The sequence below is a fragment of the Anolis carolinensis genome, unplaced genomic scaffold (genome assembly GCF_035594765.1).
Source record: "Anolis carolinensis isolate JA03-04 unplaced genomic scaffold, rAnoCar3.1.pri scaffold_14, whole genome shotgun sequence".
Classification (NCBI taxonomy): Eukaryota; Metazoa; Chordata; class Lepidosauria; order Squamata; family Dactyloidae; genus Anolis; species Anolis carolinensis.
The window spans coordinates 6,274,829-6,296,378 of NW_026943825.1; the positions used below are offsets into that span (position 1 = coordinate 6,274,829).

General features: G+C 41.4%; 1 protein-coding gene across 10 annotated transcripts in view; it reads left to right on the top strand.

Moving 5' to 3' along the window:
- mark2 (microtubule affinity regulating kinase 2) overlaps positions 1-21,550 on the top strand; it is a 134,898-nt gene that overhangs the window by 96,816 nt on the left and 16,532 nt on the right. For 6 of the 10 annotated variants that reach the window (XM_016998128.2, XM_062965142.1, XM_062965141.1 and 3 more), the window contains exons 13-16: positions 2,570-2,748; positions 5,698-5,795; positions 11,179-11,337; positions 13,497-13,748. In XM_016998128.2, coding sequence (XP_016853617.2) covers positions 2,570-2,748; positions 5,698-5,795; positions 11,179-11,337; positions 13,497-13,748 — 688 coding nt within the window. The remainder of the gene's footprint in view (positions 1-2,569; positions 2,749-5,697; positions 5,796-11,178; positions 11,338-13,496; positions 13,749-21,550) is intronic. The other 4 variants (XM_062965144.1, XM_062965146.1, XM_062965145.1 and 1 more) reach the window with 1 other exon arrangement.

Genomic DNA, 21,550 nt, shown 5'->3' on the forward strand with positions numbered 1-21,550 from the left:
TGTGTGTGTGTGTGTGTGTGGCAAAACCAAGCATTTTGCAGATTCAGCAATGTGGGGGGATCTGCGCCTGCTATGTAGTCGTGAGCATTACATGCACTGACCAGTGAAAGTGCAAGCTTTACCAAGGGAGGAATATGTATCCTGGATAGCCAAATGGCTCCAAATAATAATAATAATAATACTTTATTTTTATATCCTGCTCCCATCTCCCCCAAGGGGGACTTGGGGCAGCTCACATGGGGAACAAGCCCAATGTCACATATAATAAACAGTCATACAATAAAACCAATATAAATAATAAAACCATATAACAGTATATCAGAACAATGAGTCTGAGCATAGTGCAATATATAGGTAAAGGTAAAGGTTTCCCCTGACATTAAGTCCAGTCATGCCTGACTCTGGGGGTTGGTGCTCATCTCCATTTCTAAGCCAAAGAGCTGGTGTATTTATTATTATTATTATTATTTAATAAAGGTAAAGGTTTCCCCTGACGTTAAGTCCAGTCATGTCTGACTCTGGGGGTTGGTGCTCATCTCCATTTCTAAGCCAAAGAGCTGGTGCATTTATTATTATTATTATTATTATTATTATTATTATTATTTAGTAAAGGTAAAGGTTTCCCCTGATGTTAAGTCCAGTTGTGACCGACTCTGGGGGTTGGTGCTCATCTCCATTTCTAAGCCAAAGAGCCAGCATTGTCCGTAGACACCTCCAAGGTCATGTGGCCACAGGCATGACTGCATGGAGCGCCGTTACCTTCCCACCAGAGCGGTACCTATTGATCTACTCGCATGTTTTTGAATTGCTAGATTGGCAGAAGCTGGAGCTAACAGTGGTTGCTCACTCCGCTTCTGGGATTTGAACCTGGGACCTTTCGGTCTGCAAGTTCAGCAGCTCAGTGCTTTAACACACTTCGCCACCGGGGCTCCCTGGATAGCCAAATGGCTCCAAATAATAATAATAATTTGTTTGACATTGAATTTTGCCAGTTGTTGTAAGCTGCCCTGAGTCCCCTTGGGTGAGAAGGGCGGGGTAGAAATGTTGTAAATAAATAAATAATACTTTATTTTTATATCCCGCTCTCACCTCCCCCAGGGGGACTCGGGGCAGCTCACATGGGGAACAAACCCAATGTCACATATAATAAACAGTCATACAGTAAAACCAATATAAACAATAAAACCAACAAGAGAGAAACATCAGTAAGGCGCAAATGGCCCACATGTGACACCCAAATGGTTCCCGTCCCCTTGATCAGGTCATGTAAGTGTTATTTACTGCTATAATTGTATTTTTACTTTGCTTAATAATGTGTTACGATGTTGCTATGTAATGTTTGTGTTGCTTTTATGATTGGAAACCGCCCTGAGTCCCATCCAGGAGATAGGGCGGTATATAAATAAATAAATTTTATTATGACACAGCAAACAAGATAGATATGCTGGATTTCATATCACAAAATCACAAGTCAAAAACTTCCCAAGTGTCTAGGACTGTGTGATATATTTTCGGATGATGCGTGCAGATCCCAGTAGGGTGGCCTTTTGCAGTTGGCAGAGTGTAATTTTGACCATGTCTATTGTTTCCAAATGCTGGCTGAGATCTTTTAGCACGGCACCCAATTGTTGTTGTTGTTGTTGTTGTTATTATTATTATGTCACAGCAAACAAGATAAATATGCTGGATTTCATATCACAAAATCACAAGTCGAACACTTCCCAAGTGTCTAGGACTGTGTGATGTATTTTCGGATGATGCGTGCAGATCCCAGTAGGGTGGCCTTTTGCAGTTGGCAGATCATGATTTTGTCAATGTCTATTGTTTCCAAATGCTGGCTGAGATCTTTTGGCACGGCACCCAATTGTTGTTGTTGTTGTTATTATAAATGTATTGGTGCTCCCCAGCTCCTGGGGGACTGAAATACACTGCTTCTGAATAATAATACAGTAGAGTTCCGGTGAACTGACTTCCGGTTATCCAACTTACCTATTATCCGACGTGCCAGGCAAGCACTCGGCCCTTTGGAGAAGCCCGGTGCGTGTTGCTAGGCATCTGGAGGCCCAAAGGTTGGGAAATACTGCTTTAAACTCTTTGCTGAGTTAGAATCATAGAATAGTAGAGTTGGAAGAGACCACATGGGCCATCCAGTCCAACCCCCTACTAAGAAGCAGGAAATCGCATTCAAAGCACCCCCGACAGATGGCCATCCAGCCTCTGTTTAAAAGCCTCCAAAGAAGGAGCCTCTACCACAGCCCGGGGGAGAGAGTTCCACTGCCGAACAGCCCTTCTCACAGTGAGGAAGTTCTTCCTGATGTTCAGGTGGAATCTCCTTTCCTGTAGTTTGAAGCCATTGTTCCGTGTCCTAGTCTGCAGGGCAGCAGAAAACAAGCTTGCTCCCTCCTCCCTATGACTTCCCTTCACGTATTTGTACATGGCTATCATGTCTCCAGAGTTGACCAGAGCCTAGAATTGTTGGCAGAATAATAGGTAGGACAAAGGTTGACAGTATAATTTTGCAACACTGACCCGTTTCCCCTCTCTCTTCTTCCTTGTCTCTTTTCAACAGTACCAACCATCCCAACCTCCTCCTCATATTCCAAGAAAATGCAGGCAGCCAATGCGGAGAACAAGCGTCCTGAAGAGGAGCGAGAGGCCGGGCGCAGCAAAGCGGGCAGCACCGTCAAAGTCCCCGCCAGCCCACTGCCTGGCCTCGAGAGGAAAAAGAGCACCCCCACTCCTTCCACAGTTAGTCTCTTCTTGATGCGGGAGGGCTGACTAGGGGCAGGTTGTCGCCCTTTTCGTAGGAAAGCCTTTCCCAATTCAGGGCAGCTTATGGCCAAGTATCCCTGCTTTGCATTCCCGTAAGATGATAGAGGAGATGGAGTCCGTCACCTCTTTGAAGACATCGCTTTGGTGAAGGCCGATGTAGAATAATATAACCAGGAATGTAATCTAATAATATAAACTAAAGGTAAAAGTTTCCCCTGACGTTAAGTCCAGTCATGTCTGACTCTGGGGGTTGGTGCTCATCTCCATTTCTAAGCCGGCGTTGTCCGTAGACACCTCCAAGGTCATGTGGCCGGCATGACTACATGGAGCGCCGTTATAAACTTATATAAACTATAAGACAGTATTTCCTATATATGCTATAGTCATAGAACAGTCAATATAGAGACAAGGATTATAGAGATTCAAAATACAGTAGAGTCTCACTTATCCAAGCTAAACGGGCCTGCAGAACCTTGGATAAGCGAATATCTTGGATAATAAGGAGGGATTAAGGAAAAGCCTATCAAACATCAAATTAGGTTATGATTTTACAAATTAAGCACCAAAACATCATGATTTACAACAAATTTGACAGAAAAAGCAGTTCAATATGCAGTAATGTTATGTTGTAATTACTGTATTTACGAATTTAGCACCAAAATATCACAATGTATTGAAAACATTGACTACAAAAATGCCTTGGATAATCCAGAACCTTGGATAAGTGAGTCTTGGATAAGTGAGACTCTACTGTATATATATACTTTATTTTTCTATCCCACCACCATCTCCTGGCAGGGACTCCGGCCGGCTACATGGGTCAGAACATGCCTATCTGTATTTTATAATGTATTTTATGAATACTGATGTAAGTTAATAATAATTTTTAACTGATTTATAGTGCACTGTACAACTTTTATATATGTGTTTTTTGTAAGCCGTCCTGAGTCCCCTGTTGTGTGAGAAGGGCGGGATATAAATATTGTAATAAATAAATAAATAAATAAATAAATAAATAATGAAATACAAAACAATAGATCAGTTAAAACACATTGAAATACAAACATGGTAAAATCAGAAGTTGTCTATATGGTATAGTCATAGAACATTCAATATACAGACAAGGATTATAGAGATTCAAAATATACTAAATGCTTCAAAATACACATCTCTAAACGGAAATATAATCAATGTGTTACAAACATACATACATTCCTAGAAAGCAGAACTCTTATATTAAGTGTTTGTGGAGGACCATGTGGAAAATCAACTCTGGTTGTCATTGGATTCACAAACCCTTAATATAAAACATTGATTATATTTTGGTTTAGAGATGTGTATTTTTGAAGCATTTAATATTATAATATATTGTATATGCATATAATATTAATAATATTATTTTGTAATACAATATAATACTAATAATACAATATAATGTTAATTATATATTATATATTACATGTAATATTAATAATATTACAATATATAGATATAGTAGAATATGGTAATTTATTGCCAGTATTGTGCTATACTAATAATATAATATTGTATGTACATTTAATTTGTAAGCAGCTCTGAGTCCCCTTCGGGGTGAGAAGGGCGGGATATAAATGTAGTAAGTAAATAAATAATCCTTGTCTGTATATTGAATGTTCTATGACTATAGCATATATAGGAAATACTGTCTTATAGTTTATATTATTAGATTACATTCCTGGTTATAGTGGCCTCTTACCTTTGCATTTCGGGGAATCCCTTCTCTGTATTGTATACGATGTAGAATAATAACATTAGGGAGAGGAAAGTCAGAAGGATGTGTGGTTTTTGCAGTGGGTTACAGTTTATTCTCCGGGCTCGTCCAGACAGTGCCTTTATCCCAGGAGCTTCCCAGGAGGGTAGCAAGATGCCGTTCCCTGTAAATGCAGAAGCAATTGCTACATAAGGCAAAAAAACACGAGATTTACAGGTGTGGGAATATCCCGGTTTTAAGCCAAATATGTGTATCTTTGCATGTCTGTATGTCCCTGCAATCAGAAATCATGGGATTTTTTTTATCTGGGAGCTTGTCTAGACAGTCCAGGAGCTCCCACAGCAAACAGGATGGTGGCCAGACGCCGTTGCCTGTAAGCAATTGCTATAAAAGGCAAAAAAAAAAAAAAAAGAGATTTCAAGTTGCGAGGATATCCCGGTTTTTAGCCAAATATGCGGATCTTTGCATGTCTGGATGTCCTTGCAATCAGAAATCACGGGATTTTTTATCTGGGAGCTTGTCTAGACAGTCCAGGAGCTCCCACAGCAAACAGGATGGTGGCCAGACGCCGTTGCCTGTAAGCAATTGCTATAAAAGGCAAAAAAAAAAAAGAGATTTCAAGGTGCGAGGATATCCCGGTTTTTAGCCAAATATGCGGATCTTTGCATGTCTGGATGTCCTTGCAATCAGAAATCACGGGATTTTTTATCTGGGAGCTTGTCCAGACAGTCCAGGAGCTCCCACAGCTAACAGGATGGTGGCCAGACGCCGTTACCTGTAAGCAATTGTTACAAAAGGCAAAAAAATGAGATTTCAAGGTGCGGGGATATCCCGGTTTCCAGCGGGAGTCCCGCAGTGACCATCTTGGGAACCTCTAAATCCCGCAACAAAGTCTGGACAACGGAAGTAGAAATCTCAGGACCTCTTGTGAAGTCCTGGGATTATTTTGGCCCGTGATTTAGTCCTGTCTGGAAGCGCCTTCAGAGGGAAATGTAGTGATTCCAAGAGGTGCAAAAAGCTAGAAAGATGGTGCCAGAAAGAGGAGCAGAAACTCTTCCGGGCTCTTTGGGAGGACTGAGACACCCACCCAATGGGGTCTTTTAGCAGAATAGCATCTTAGAATAGCATCGTAGAACTGAAGTTCTCCCCTGACCTGATCTTCCCACTCTTTGCAGAACAGCGTCCTCTCGACCAGCACAAACAGAAGCCGCAACTCACCCTTGCTTGATCGAGCCAGCTTGGGCCAGAACTCCATCCAGAATGGCAAAGATAGGTAAGGAGCAAGAGGTTGGGACCCTAAGAAAAGGTGAAGTAAAACAGAATATTTGATTAAAATGGTATATACATTGTTACTTGAGAGTTGTTCTGCAAGAGGGGGAGATGGAGTTCTTCTCTTCTGACTGGATCATGCAATCTGGATTTGAAGCCACAGCATCCTCAGCCTCCAAAGCCCTGCCAGGTGGCTTTTGTGTCCTTCTTCCCCTATCCCCCTTTATCCTACAGAGTTCATGGAAGATCCGTTCTCTGTCTGCATCTTGAAGAAACAAAACCCATTGATTGTTTTGCAATCTCATGAGTTAGTTCAGTGATTCCCAAAGTGGGCACTACCACCCCCTGGTGGGCGCTGCAGCTCCGCCGCTTGTCCTATCAGGACACGCGGCTGAGCTAGAGGAGTGGGCGTGGCTTCTTCCCAAGAGTCCAAGACAGGGCTGAGCATCTATACCTCTCCTGAAGTGCTTGTTGGGACACAGAGGGCGGAGCTAGGAAGAGGGCAGGGCCTCCTTCCAAGAGCCTGAGACAGGGCTGAGCCTCTATATTTCTCCTGAGAGGCCTTTTAGGACTAAAGGGTGGGGCTAGGAGTGGGGGGGGCTCCTTCCAAGAGCATGAGACAGGGCTGAGCCTCTATACCTCTCCTGAGAGGCCTTTTAAGACTAAAGGGCGGGGCTAGGGGCGGGGCCTCCTTCCAAGAGCCTGAGACAGGGCTGAGCCTCTATACCTCTCCTGAGAGTCCTTTTAGGACTAAAGGGTGGGGCTGGGAGCGGGGCCTCTTCCCAAGAGCATGAGACAGGGCTGAGCCTCTATACCTCTCCTGAGAGTCCTTTTAGGACTAAAGGGTGGGGCTAGGGGCGGGGCCTCTTCCCAAGAGCGCGAGACAGGGCCGAGCCTCTGTATACCTCCCCTGAGGCGCTTGTTAGAACATGGGGGCAGGGAAGAGGCCCCGCCCCCTCCTCTAGCCCCGCCCCCTGTGTCCTGGCAGGGCTGTAGGACAGGGATAGATGCTCAGCCCTGACTCAGAGCTCGTAACTCTGCCGATCCCAGTCCCGGCCGTCCATTTGTGGCCCCGCCCACTTCCCCCTCGCAGCCCTGCATCTTGGTCTAGGGGAGAGGCTCAGCCCCGCCCTCTTGAGCAGGAGCCACGCCCACCCTACTAAGCCACACCCCTTTCCAGGGGGCACTGGAAAGGGGGCCATAGGCCAAATAAGTTTGGGAACCACTGAGTTAGTCTTTAGAGCCGAATCCGGAGAGCCAAGTACAGTAGAGTTCCGGTTATTCGGCATAAACAGACGGGCTGAATGTCGGATAGCCGGAACTGTCGGATAATAGGAACCGGAAGTCGGTTAACCGGAATTCCACTGTACAACTTTCTTCATGGGTTGGTTCCTGTGTGGATCGGTTGGATGACTTGCACACAAACACAGCTTCAGTTCACCATTTTCCCAACCTGGACGATAAGAGTGTTGACAACAGAAGAAAACCAACCTTTTTTTTGCCCAGGTGCAAACACAGGATATGTGCCCTCCAAGGCCAGTTTGTAAACATCCTTCAGCCGAACAAGCTTGTGGAGAAAAGGCAAAGCTGAGGATCGGTTGCCAAAGAACAGCCTGGCTTTAGGCTCTCCCCCGTTTTCCATTTTTCTACTTCAGGAACAAAGAAGCAGCCCTTGGTGACCTATTTCATTTTCCATCCATCACATGCACACATCCTGTATTTTCTTTTTGCCTCACCACAAGGCTCTTTTCAGAGCTTCGGATCCCCTTGACCTCCATCCACATCCATTTCCAAGTCTCCTTGACCCATATACACATATACCGGGTTGTATATTGTATATTTCTCTCCCCTCGGTTTGTACATTTACCTATTACCAGCTGTATCCGTGGCAGGGAGGGGAACATGGGTGGAAATCCAAACTGTTTTAAGCTGATGTGAGTTGTCAAATATTGTTTGAATGCGTATCAAATTGGGTTGCTGTGAGTTTTCTGGGCTGTAAGGCCATGTTCCAGAAGCATTATCTTCTGACGTTTCACCCACATCTATGGCAAGCATCCTCAAAGGTTGGAAACTAGGCAAGTCGGGTTTATATATCTGAGGAATGATGTCCAGGGTGGGAGATAGAACTCTTCTGTTCGAGGCAAGTGTGAATGTTGTCAATGTCATAATTGGCCAGTTTGATTAGCATTGAATAGTCTTAGTATAATAATAATAATAATAATAATAATAATAATAATAATAATAATAATAATAATAATAACAACAACTTTAGTTTTATACCCCGCCCCATCTCCCCGAAGGGACACGGGGCGACTTACATGGGGCCTTGCCCGATAAAACAATCAAATATCAAAACACAGCAATAAAACAGTTATCCAATAAAAACATCAATTACAGTAAAAACAATTGTTAAAATCAACATAAAACATACAATATTAACACTGGAGACTAATTCATAGAACCCAGGCAAAGTGCAACATGGGCCGAAATGGGGAAGGTAATTTCACAGTTGAAATGGACAAAGTGCAATATAGCATTGGCATATAATAATAATAATAATCATCATCATCATCATCATCTGGGATCTACGCACATCATCTGCAAATACATCACACAGTCCTAGACACTTGGGAAGTGTTTGACTAGTGATACGAAACCCAGCATATCTATCTTGTTTGCTGTGTCATACAATGTTGTTGTGTCAATAATAATAATAATAATAATAATAATCTGGGATCTACGCACATCATCCGAAAATACATCACACAGTCCTAGACACTTGGGAAGTGTTCGACTTGTAATTTTGTGATACAAAATCCAACATAACTATCTTGTTTGCTGTGTCATACAATGTCGTTGTGTCAATAATAATAATAATAATAATAAAAACCTTTATTTGTATTCTGCCCTATCTCCCCGAGGGGACTCAGGGCGGATTCCAACATAAAATGCAAACATTCAATGCAGCTTCAAAGTCTGGCTGCTTCCTCCCCTATGCAAATCAAGGTGTCCTTCCAACAAAGGATTCTCCTAGGCAGGAAGCAGCCAGGCTTTGAAGCTGCAAGGCTATTCAGAGCTAATCAAGCTGATCTATTGCAACATTCACGCTTGCCTCCAACAGTTGAGAGTTCTTTCTCCCACCCTGGAGATATATAAAAACCCCACATGCCTAGTTTCCAACAGACCTCACAGCCTCTGAGGATGGCTGCCATGGATGTGGGCGAGACGTCAGGAGAGAATGCTTCTGGAACATGGCTATACGGCCCGGAAAACACACAACAACCCAGTGATTCTGGCCATGAAAGCCTTCGACAACTCATACAAAATTATTTCAAGCTTAGTTCCTCTCCTCCAAATACTGGCAGTGATTTAGCTAAATAGAACTGTCAATATAACAATATGATAATATATAATACTCATATTATGCTATACTAATAATATATTGGTAATATTGATAATACAATGTTCCCTTACTACTTTGCGGATTTTCACTTATTGCGGGTGGTCCTGGAACCTAACCCCAGCGATAAGTGAGGGAACACTGTATTATAATATAATACAATATTATAATAATAATACATTATTATATGTAAAGAAGCTAATAACGACTACGTTTCTTTCAGGCAGGGGGAAAATCTTTTTATCCCACCGCTTGCCACCACTTTGTGAGGAGCTAATAACAGCTGCCACAAATTTGTAAAGATACAACCACCAAAGACTCGGAGAAGAGACCTTTTACCTTTTTTCCTTTCTACTTCTTATTCACTTTAGATGGTATCATAACTTGGTTTATAATATATGTGACAGAGGCTTAGATGTTGGAAGAACAATAACAATAACAGAGCTTAGTGGTTACAATGTTGTTCTCACTTAGAGGTATTTTTATTAACTGTTACAATGCTAGAATAAGATGAGTCAAACTCCCTAAAGTGCCACTTATTTTACTTAAAGTAGTTAGAACTTCTTTCTCTGCTACTTTTAAACCACAGTCACCCCTGTGATACACGATCACAGATTCTCTGTTCCTTACCAGAACACAGACTACATTAAATAAGTCACCAAATTTATTTTAAACCGACTCAAAATGAACAATTGAGTCCCCTTGATCCCCTCAACCTAGGATCAATCTTCCCTGTGCCTCATCAGAGCACAGACTGACTCTTTTTTAAACTCTGCACTTCTTCAACAAAATGGCAGTTGGCTCTGCCTACTTCTCCATGGCAACCAGCCTCTGAGTGCTGAGATGCAATAACTGTAATACCCTTTTAAAACACAAACGCACAATTAATCATAGAATCATAGAATAGTAGGGTTGGAAGAGACCTCATGGGCCATCCAGTCCAACCCCCTGCTAAGAAGCAGGAAATCGCATTCAAAGCACCCCCGACAGATGGCCATCCGTAAACCATCTGTAAACCAAAAATTCATACTTCATTACATTATAATATTGGAGCCCCCGGTGGAGTAGTGGGTTAAAGCCTTGTAACTTGAAGGTTGGGTTGGTGACCTGAAGGCTACCAGGTTCGAATCCCACCCGGGGAGAGCGCGGGTGAGCTCCCTCTTTCAGCTCCAGCTCCATACGGGGACATGAGAGAAACCTCCCACAAGGATGGTAAAAAGCATCAAAACATCCGGGCGTCCCCTGGGGACGGGCTGTGGCGCAGGCTGGTGAGCAGCCTGCTGCAATAAATCACTCTGACCATGAGGTCATGAGTTCGAGCACCCGTCAATTAAAAAATAAAAAATAACCCCTGCTCGTTGCTGACCTAGCAACCCGAAAGATAGTTGCATCTATCAAGTAGGAAATAAGGTACCACTTATAAAGTGGGGAGGCAAATTTAACTAATTTACGATGTTGGAATGAGGAAGTGCCATCACAGTGGATGATGAAGCAGCTGCTCCCCCTTGTGGCCAGAATCGAACATCCCCTCAGGAGAAGGTTAAATTACCTCTGTGTCTGTCTCTGTCTCGGTTCTATGTGTATATGGGCATTGAATGTTTGCCCTATATGTATATAATGTGATCCGCCCTGAGTCCCCTTTGGGGTGAGAAGGGCGGAATATAAATACTGTAAATAAATAAATAAACGTCCTTGTAAACAACCAATTTGCTCACAGCAGAAACGACTCAGGTTGCTCCTTACACGAAAAAAAAATTTCTATATTTATATTACATTAATATTACTAAAATATTGCAATATAGTGGTATAGTACAATAGAAATTGTGGGAGTTGAAGTCCAAAATACCTGGAGGACCAAAGTTGGGTTACATGGTGGTCATCTTTGGTCGGCTATGGATACAACTGGCCACCCTTCCCTGTCCTTCCATCCTCCTCCCTTTTACAACGTCTGCTTCTCCCTGCCTGTTTTGTTTTTCTCCCCGCCTAGCCTAACCACTCCGGGTTCCAGGGCTTCCACTGCTTCAGCTTCCGCCGCCGTGAGCTCTGCGCGCCCGCGCCAGCACCAGAAATCCATGTCCGCCTCGGTGCACCCCGCCAAGCCCTCGCTGCCCCCCTCTGACAATAACTCTGAGGCGCAGCGACCCAGGCAAGTGGGCAGCCGTGTTGTTTCCTCGTCCCCTTGCCCCACACGGGGCTGCTTGGGAAACCTTTCGAAACTTCGATTGACTCTCGCCCACGTGCTTCTAAATCCAGTCTGAGCATTTAATTCATGCAAAAGATCTTGAAAAATAACCGTACCCGGTCTCTGGGCACATATCCAGTTGACAAATGTGAATCTCCATCAATATGTGGAAACCACCTTTTGAAAACCACTAGTCAAGAAAAGCATGACCTTGTTAGAAGTCAACTGATATTCACAAGCATTCGTGAGATGGCACACAGGTGACTCAGTTGTTAAACTGAAGAACCGTGTCTTTGGACTGCCAAGGACAAAGACATGCCGCTACAAAAATATATTTATCTAGCAGAGGATGGTTGTTTCTTTAAAGTTGAAATTGCAGTTGTAATTGCCCAAAACATACTGTATATACTCGCGTATAAGCCTAGTTTTTCAGCCCTTTTTTTAAGACTGATAAAGCCCCCCTGTGGAAAGTTCAGTTAGGGTTGGAGCTATTCAATGCTAATTGAGGTGATTAACTACAACATTCATACTGGCCTCCAGTTGACAAAGAGTTCTTCTCTCACCCTGGACTTTCCACAGATACTGTATATACTCGAGTATAAGCCTAGTTTTTCAGCCCTTTTTTAGGACTAAAAAAGGCCCCCTTCGGCTTATACTCGGGTGAGGATCCTGGTTGGCTTATATTTGGGTCAGCTTATACCCGAGAATATATGGTACATTTCTTATTTTTCTCTATTATTGTTGCTACTATTACATTTATTTTACTCTATTTTTATTATTATTAATAATACATTTATTCTTTCACTCTGATCTTATTATTATTGAGAGTCTCACTTATCCAAGCTAAACGGGCCGGCAGAATGTTGGATAAGCGAATATGTTGGATAATAAGGATTAAGGAAAAGCCTATTAAACATCAAATTAGGTTATGATTTTACAAATTAAGCACCAAAACATCATGTTATACAACAAATTGGACAGAAAAAGTAGTTCAATACGCAGTAATGCTATGTAGTAATTACTGTATTTACGAATTTAGCACCAAAATATCACGATGTATTGAAAACATTGACTACAAAAATGCGTTGGATAAACCAGAACGTTGGATAAGCGAATGTTGGATAAGTGAGACTCTACTGTATCTTGTTTACTCAGTAATGATGAACAGACCTGAGTTTAAGTTTTATTATGCCCTAAAACAAAGGGATTTCTAAGATGGCATTTAACTGAAGTTTACTAGTTACGTTTTGAGTTTACTGAATCTCACCTTTTCTTCGGGAGGCTAAAGATAATAATAATAATAATAATAATAATAATAATAATAATAATAATAATAATACAGTAGAGTCTCGCTTATCCAACATAAACGGGCCGGCAGAACGTTGGATAAGCGAATATGTTGGATAATAAGGAGAGATTAAGGAAAAGCCTATTAAACATTAAAATAGGTTATGATTTTACAAATTAAGCACCAAATATCATGTTAGACAACAAATTTGACATAAAAGTAGTTCAATACGCAGTAATTACTGTATTTACGAATTTAGCACCAAAATATCACAATGTATTGAAAACATTGACTACAAAAATGCATTGGATAATCCAGAACGTTGGATAAGTGAGACTCTACTGTATCTATTTTTATGCCTGAAATTTACCACCCTCGGCTTATACTGGAATCAATGTTTTCCCAGTTTTTTTGTGGTAAAATTAGGTGCCTTGGCTTATATTCGGGTCGGCTTATACTCGAGTATATACGGTATCTTGTTTACTCTGATGAACAGATGCCCTAAAATAAAGGGATTTGTATGATGGCATTTAACTGAAGTTTACTAGTTATGTTTTGAGTTTACTGAATCTCACCTTTTCTCCGGCAGGCCAAAGATAATAATAATAATAATAATAATAATAATAATAATAATAATAATAATAATAATAATAATAATAATAGTAATACCACCTATATTTTTGTACCCTAACTCTATCTCCTCGAAAGGACTCAGGACTATTTACACATGACACAAAGTGCCTAAAACAATGCATAAAATGAACATCCTTGGCTCCCAAGCAAGCGTTTGCATGACCTGCCTTCTCTCGGCCTCTTTTTCCCTTCTGCTCCACAGCACCGCTCCCCAGCGAGTCCCCGTCGCCTCTCCCTCGGCCCACAACATCAGCAGCGCTCTCCCGGACCGCACCAACTTCCCACGGGGCGTCTCCAGCCGCAGCACCTTCCACGCCGGGCAGCTTCGGCAGGTCCGGGACCAGCAGAACCTCTCCTACGGCCTCACGCCTGCCTCGCCCTCCGGGAACAGCCAAGGCCGGAGGGGCGCGTCGGGGAGTCTCTTCAGCAAGTTCACCTCCAAGTTTGTACGCAGGTGAGGACAAGGAGCATGGCCATCCTTCCTGGCAGGGCTCGGGTAGTTGAGTGGGGAAGCGGAAAGGAATATCCCCTTTGCAGAGCCTGGAAATGGGACCATATACGAGGGTTGGATGAAGAATAATGCCTCCACCTTCGTAACTCTTCAAAAGATGGCAGTCCTGGTCTGCAGCAGGTACTGGCTTGTTCAGTAGACTCTCCTCTACAGTCCCATTTGGCGGGAAGCCTTAGCATTGAACGGTTGTGTTGTTAAAGTGCGAAGTATGGAACCCTGCGCAGACGGGGAAGCCTTAGCATTGAAAGGTTGTGTTGTTAAAGTGCGAAGTATGGAACCATGTGCAGACGGGGAAGCCTTAGCATTGAACGGTTGTGTTGTTAAAGTGCGAAGTATGGAACCCTGCGCAGACGGGGAAGCCTTAGCATTGAAAGGTTGTGTTGTTAAAGTGCGAAGTATGGAACCATGTGCAGACGGGGAAGCCTTAGCATTGAACGGTTGTGTTGTTAAAGTGCGAAGTACGGAACCCTGCGCAGATGGGGAAGCCTTAGCATTGAAAGGTTGTGTTGTTAAAGTGCGAAGTATAGAACCCTGCACAGACGGGGAAGCCTTAGCATTGAACGGTTGTGTTGTTAAAGTGCGAAGTATGGAACCCTGCGCAGATGGGGAAGCCTTAGCATTGAAAGGTTGTGTTGTTAAAGTGCGAAGTATGGAACCCTGCGCAGACGGGGAAGCCTTAGCATTGAAAGGTTGTGTTGTTAAAGTGCGAAGTATGGAACCCTGTGCAGACGGGGAAGCCTTAGCATTGAACGGTTGTGTTGTTAAAGTGCGAAGTATGGAACCCTGTGCAGATGGGGAAGCCTTAGCATTGAAAGGTTGTGTTGTTAAAGTGCGAAGTATAGAACCCTGCACAGACGGTTGATCAATGCGACTTAAGCAACGTGCATAGTCATTGAATTCTTGACAGCAGAAGGTGTCATCCCAAAGGAGAAAGGCGTCACCTTCATTCTCATAACGTGAGAGGATTTGTTGTATGTTTTCCAGGCAGTATGGCCATGTTCCAGAAGTATTCTCTTCTGACGTTTCACCCACATCTATGGCACGCATCCTCAGAGGTTGGGAGGTATGGTTGTTAGTTCCTGGCAAATTTCCATACTTCGCACTTTAACCACACAACCGTTCAATGCTAAGGCTTCCCCGTCTGCACAGGGTTCCGTACTTCGCACTTTAACAACACAACCGTTCAATGCTAAGTGTGCCGTCGCACTTGGGGCTATAACTCCTAGTGAAAGAGGCATGGACGTGACATCTTTCCCCAGGGGATTGCTTCTTGCCCTCTTTTAGGGAAACTGGAACTCCCAAGGACCAAAACACTGTAGATCACTCAAAAACTGGTTTTATTGTTCACAAAAGGTTATCTGGAAGTTTCAAAGGGGTAAAGGAAAATATACATTAGAGTCTTTGGTTATTTTAAGTCCGTGGAGCTTTGTAGCTGAGAAGCTTTTCCAGGTCCCTTTTTCTCAATGGCTGTGAATGCCGGAGCAAACTCAGCCTCAGTCCAATGACCTATGTTTGAAGACACAGTCTTCCTCTGTTGCCAAAGAACTGATTGAAGGCACTTGAGACTCCTCAACGTCGTTCAGTTTGCCCCTGAACATAAAGCGTAGGTCTCAAGGGTAAGAACCTCAGAATTGGTGCTGAGAGGTAACTTTTCAAGGGCTTTTAAGGCCAAGTCTCTCTCACGTCCATCTGGTAGAGAGCTTGCTGGTGGAATGAAAGGAGGAAACACTGTCCTACTCCAGGAAGAGGTGGAGCCAAACAGTTGAGCTGAGTGAGCAATATAACAGGTGCAAACAGTATTGATTGACAGATATAAATAACCAATCCAACTACATTTACAGGGTACTAGCTGTGCCCGGCAACGCGTTGCTGTGGCGTTGTCTGGTGGTGTTGGTGAGAAATTGTTGAGGTAGTGGTGGTATTGAATGTCTGTTGTATGGTTGTCTTTATGTTTAGTATGCACACTGAAGTGGATTATATGGCAGTGTGGAGTCAAGATAATCCAGTTCAAAGCAGATAATATAAGATTCTAAATGGGTTATATAGCTGTGTGGAAGGGCCTTGAGTCTACACTGCCATATAATCCAGTTAAAATCTGATAATCTGTGAAAGAGGCCTAAGTGAGGCCAAACTGTGCCTGTCCCCTGGGCTGAGGAGGTTGCTAGGAGACCAAGTGGGCGGAGCTTAGCCTTCAAACTGGCAGCAATTGGATAAAAACTATTATTATAAGATTCTAAATGGGTTATATAGCTGTGTGGAAGGGCCTTGAGTCTACACTGCCATATAATCCAGTTAAAATCTGATAATCTGTGGAAGAGGCCTAAGTGAGGCCTAACTGTGTCTGTCCCCTGGGCTGAGTGGGTTGCTAGGAGACCAAGTGGGCGGAGCTTAGCCTTCAAACTGGCAGCAATTGGATAAAAACTATTATTCCTCTCCCTGTAATTAGGACTTTATTTTTATTTTATTTTTGTTGTATCAACCTAGAGGCGTGGATGATGGGTTGTGTTGTCAAATTTCGAGGTTGGGGGGCCTGTAGTTTTGTTGTTTTGTCTGCTGCCCTGATGCCATCACTCTTTTATATACAGTAGAGCAGGGGTCCCCCAAACTAAGGCCCGGGGGGGCCGGATGCAGCCCTCCAAGGTCATTTACCTGGCCCCCGCCCTCAGTTTTATAATATAACTTATTTTTATATCAGTTTTAATAATATAATATATTGTATATACATATAATATTGATAATAATCTTATGTTATACAATATAATACTAATAGTAATACCATATAATAATATTAATTGTATGTTATATATTACATATTATATAATAGTATAGTGGTATAGTTCAATACAGTAATATATAATGCTAATATTGTGTTATGCTAATAATATAATATATTGTATGTTCATACAGCTGCTCTGAGTCCCCTTCGGGGTGAGAAGGGTGGGATATAAATGTAGTAAATAAATAAATAATTTTAGACTTAGGCTCGGCCAAAGTCTGACATGACTTGAAGGCACACAACAACAACAACAACAACAATCCTAATTAACTTGACTATCCCATTGGCCAGTAGCAGGCCCACACTTTCCATTGAAATCCTAATAGGTTTATGTTGGTTAAAATTGTTTTCATTTTTAAATATTGTATTGTTCTTTCGTTGTTGTTGTTGTTGTTGTTGCACTACAAATACTGTTGTTGCACTGCCAGTATGCATAGGAATTTGTTTGTATTTTTTCTTCAAATGATAATTCGGCCCTCAACAGTCCTGAAGGATTGTGGACCGGCCCTCTGCTTAAAAAGTTGAGGACCCCTGCAGTAGAGTCTCACTTGTCCAAGCTAAACGGGGCCAGCAGAAGCTTGGATAAGCGAATATCTTGGATAATAAGGAGGGATTAAGGAAAAGCCTATTAAACATCAAATTAGGTTATGATTTTACAAATTAAGCACCAAAACATCATGTTGTACAACAAATTTGACAGAAAAAGTAGTTCAGTACACAGTAATGTTATGTTGTAATTACTGTATTTATGAATTTAGCACCAAAATATCACGATACATTGAAAACATTGACTACAAAAATGGCTTGGATTATCCAGAGGCTTGGATAAGCGAGGCTTGGATAAGTGAGACTCTACTGTATATAGAAGGGCAAAATCAGGCATGATACAATTCAAATCTTGCAACTTACAGTTTGATATAGATGGTGCCACTCGCGCCGTCACACTAAGGCTTCCCCGTCTGTGCAGGGTTCCGTACTTTGCACTTTAACAACACAACCGTTCAATGCTAAGGCTTCCCCGTCTGTGCAGGGTTCCGTACTTTGCACTTTAACAACACAACCGTTCAATGCTAAGGCTTCCCCGTCTGTGCAGGGTTCCGTACTTTGCACTTTAACAACACAACCGTTCAATGCTAAGGCTTCCCCGTCTGTGCAGGGTTCCGTACTTTGCACTTTAACAACACAACCGTTCAATGCTAAGGCTTCCCCGTCTGTGCAGGGTTCCGTACTTTGCACTTTAACAACACAACCGTTCAATGCTAAGGCTTCCCTGTCTGTGCAGGGTTCCGTACTTTGCACTTTAACAACACAACCGTTCAATGCTAAGGCTTCCCCGTCTGTGCAGGGTTCCGTACTTTGCACTTTAACAACACAACCGTTCAATGCTAAGGCTTTCCACCAAATGGAACTGTAGAGGAGAGTCTACTGAACAAGCCAGTACTGCCATCTGTTAAGGAGTTACGAAGGCGGAGGCATTACTTTTCATTCAACCCTCGTAGTACCATTTCCAGCCTTTTCTCCATCTGCAGTTCATGCTCATTGGCATAAATCCCAAGGGTGCTTGCTATTTTGTTGGTGTGGTACAGATCGGAGGGGGTGGAGTGGAGAGATGACTGCAGGAAAGGAACACCGCATGCATGTTCACAATTGCATATGTGTGATGCGCAGCTGCCCTCCCTTCAGTGTCCTTGTAACCACAATCCCGTGTCCTCTTGTCTGTTCCCCACCCTGCTTCTCACTTCCTGCCGTATTGTATGCTCAGGAGTGTAATAATAATAATAATAAAACTTTATTTATACCCTGCCACCATCTCCCCAACGGGGACTCGGGGCGGCGTACATGGGGCCATGCCCAAAGCAATACAAAATAAACACCATATAAAAACAACACATCGTAACACAATAAGCGATACAATAAATAATAATATTTAGCATCTCTTCCCACTTTGATTCAGGGGGAATGAGGTGCAGAACAGGGTAAACAGAGGGCCTTTCATATAGCTTCAAAGAATGTTTTTGAAGGTGACGAAGCCCTCAGCTGTCATCACATGAGTCACATTTGACTAGGGCTATAGACCTCCCAACCTCTGAGAATAACTGCCATAGATGTGGGCAAAACGTCAGGAGAGAATACTCCTGGAACATGGCCGTACAGCCCGGAAAACACACAACAACCTTGTGATTCTGGCTGTAAAAGCCTCCGACAACACATCTAAATCAGTGATTTTCAACCTTTTTTTTTTTACCATGCTCTAACATTAGTATCAAAAAATGTTTCCTGTTTTTAGTCAACTTTAGATTTGGTTTGGTTATTTGGGGTGCTGATTCGGACAATTGCATAGGATGGACCACATCAGCTCTAGTTTCTGATACGGAACACATGCCATCCAGTAGTCGCCATCTGCTCGCCCACAGACAACCATCTTCTATATATATAAAAGAGTGATGGCATCATGGCAGCGGACAAAACAACAAAAGTAAACACCCCACAACCTCGAAAAATTGACTGCACAACCCCTCATCCATGCCTCTAGGTTGATACAACAAAAAGAAAAGAAAAATAAAGTCCTAATTAGAGGGAGAGGAATAATTGTTTTTATCCAATTGCTGCCAGTTAGAAGGCTAAGCTCTGCCCACTTGGTCTCCTAGCAACCCACTCAGCCCAGGGGACCTTTTACCTTAACTACCACCAATTCCTCAATACTTTATTTCCTATACCACCATACTTCGCCACAGCAACGCGTGGCCGGGCACAGCTAGTAGTTTATAATCTATTATTTATTTATTTACGGCATTTATATCCCGCCCTTCTCAGAAGTTGCAATCTGGTGTGAGAGAGATGGTAACCCTCTCCTAACAGATAATGATGATGATGATGATAATAATAATAATAATAATAATAACTACTATTATCACTATTATTATGATTTGCGACATTTATATCCCGCCCTTCTCACCCCGAAAGGGAACTCAGGGCGGCTTACGAGTTATTTGTACATACAATATATTATATTATTAGTATAGCACAATATAAGCATTATATATTACTGCATTGTGCTATACCACTATATTGAAATATTATTAGTAATACAGTAGAGTCTCACTTATCCAACATAAATGGCAGAATGTTGGATAAGCAAATATGTTGGATAATAAGGAGGCATTAAGGAAAAGCGTATTAAACATCAAATTAGGTTATGATTTTACAAATTAAGCACCAAAACATCATGTTATACAACAAATTTTAACGAAAAAGTAGTTCAATACACAGTAATGCTATGTAGTAATTACTGTATTTACGAATTTAGCACCAAAATATCATGATATATTGAAAACATTTACTACAAAAATGCGTTGGATAATCCAGAACTTTGGATAAGTGAGACTCTACTGTATATGTACATACAATATATTATATTATTAGTATAGCACAATATAAGCATTATATATTACTGTATTGTGCTATACCACTATTTTGCAATATTATTAGTAATATTACATGTAATGTATAATATACAAGTATAATAGTGTATTATTATTATATTGTATTACATTATAATATTATTATCAATATTATTTGTATATACAATATTTCATATTATTAGTATAACATAAAATTAGTATTACTGTATATACAGTAGAGTCTCACTTATCCAACATAAACAGGCCGGCAGAACCTTGGAGAAGCGAATATCTTGGATAATAAGGAGGGATTAAGGAAAAGCCTATTAAACATCAAATTAGGTTATGATTTTACAAATTAAGCACTAAAACGTCATGTTATACAACAAATTTGACAGAAAAAGTAGTTTAGTACGCAGTAATGTTATGTTGTAATTACTGTATTTACGAATTTAGCACCAAAATATCATGATATATTGAAAACATTGACTACAAAATGTGTTGGATAATCCAGAATGTTGGATAAGCGAATGTTGGATAAGTGAGACTCTACTGTATTTGCGACATTTATATCCCGCCTTTCTCACCCCGAAGGGGACTCAGGGCGGCTTACGAGTTATATGTACATACAATATATTATATTATTAGTATAGCACAATATAAGCATTATATATTACTGTATTGTGCTATACCACTATTTTGCAATATTATTAGTAATATTACATGTAATGTATAATATACAATTATAATAGTGTATTATTATTATATTATATTACATTATAATATTATTATCAATATTATATGTACAGTAGAGTCTCACTTATCCAACACTTGCTTATCCAACGTTCTGGATTATCCAACGCATTTTCGTAGTCAATGTTTTCAATATATCGTGATATTTTGGTGCTAAATTCATAAATACAGTAATTACTACATAGCATTACTGTGTATTGAACTACTTTTTCTGCCAAATTTGTTGTCTAACATGATGTTTTAGTGCTTCATTTGTAAAATCATAACCTAATTTGATGTTTAATAGACTTTTCCTTAATGCCACCTTATTATCCAACATATTCGCTTATCCAACATTCTGCCAGCCCGTTTATGTTGGATAAGTGAGACTCTACTGTATATACGATATATCATATTATTAGTATAGCATAAAATTAGTATTACTGTATATATTGTTATATTGTTCTATTGACACATAGTGGAATGATGTCTTCCTGGCCCCCTTTTTCACCGTGATAAATCTAGAGCTGATGTGTTCTATCCAATGCAGTTTTCTGAATCAGCACCCCAAACAACCACAGGAACAGGCCTAAAAACAAAGACAATATCTGAAAAATATGCAACCACGATGAAGGTTCAAAACATGAAACACAATATGTATATTAGAGCATCATATACATAATAATGTTAACAATAATAATACAAATGATAATCAAATACAGTCACCTGTAATGACACACAGTAGTAACTTACAGAGTATAAAGATTTAAATGCTACAGAGAGCAGTTTTGAGTGTAGAACAACATCTACAAGACTCCAACTAAATTTTGTTAACA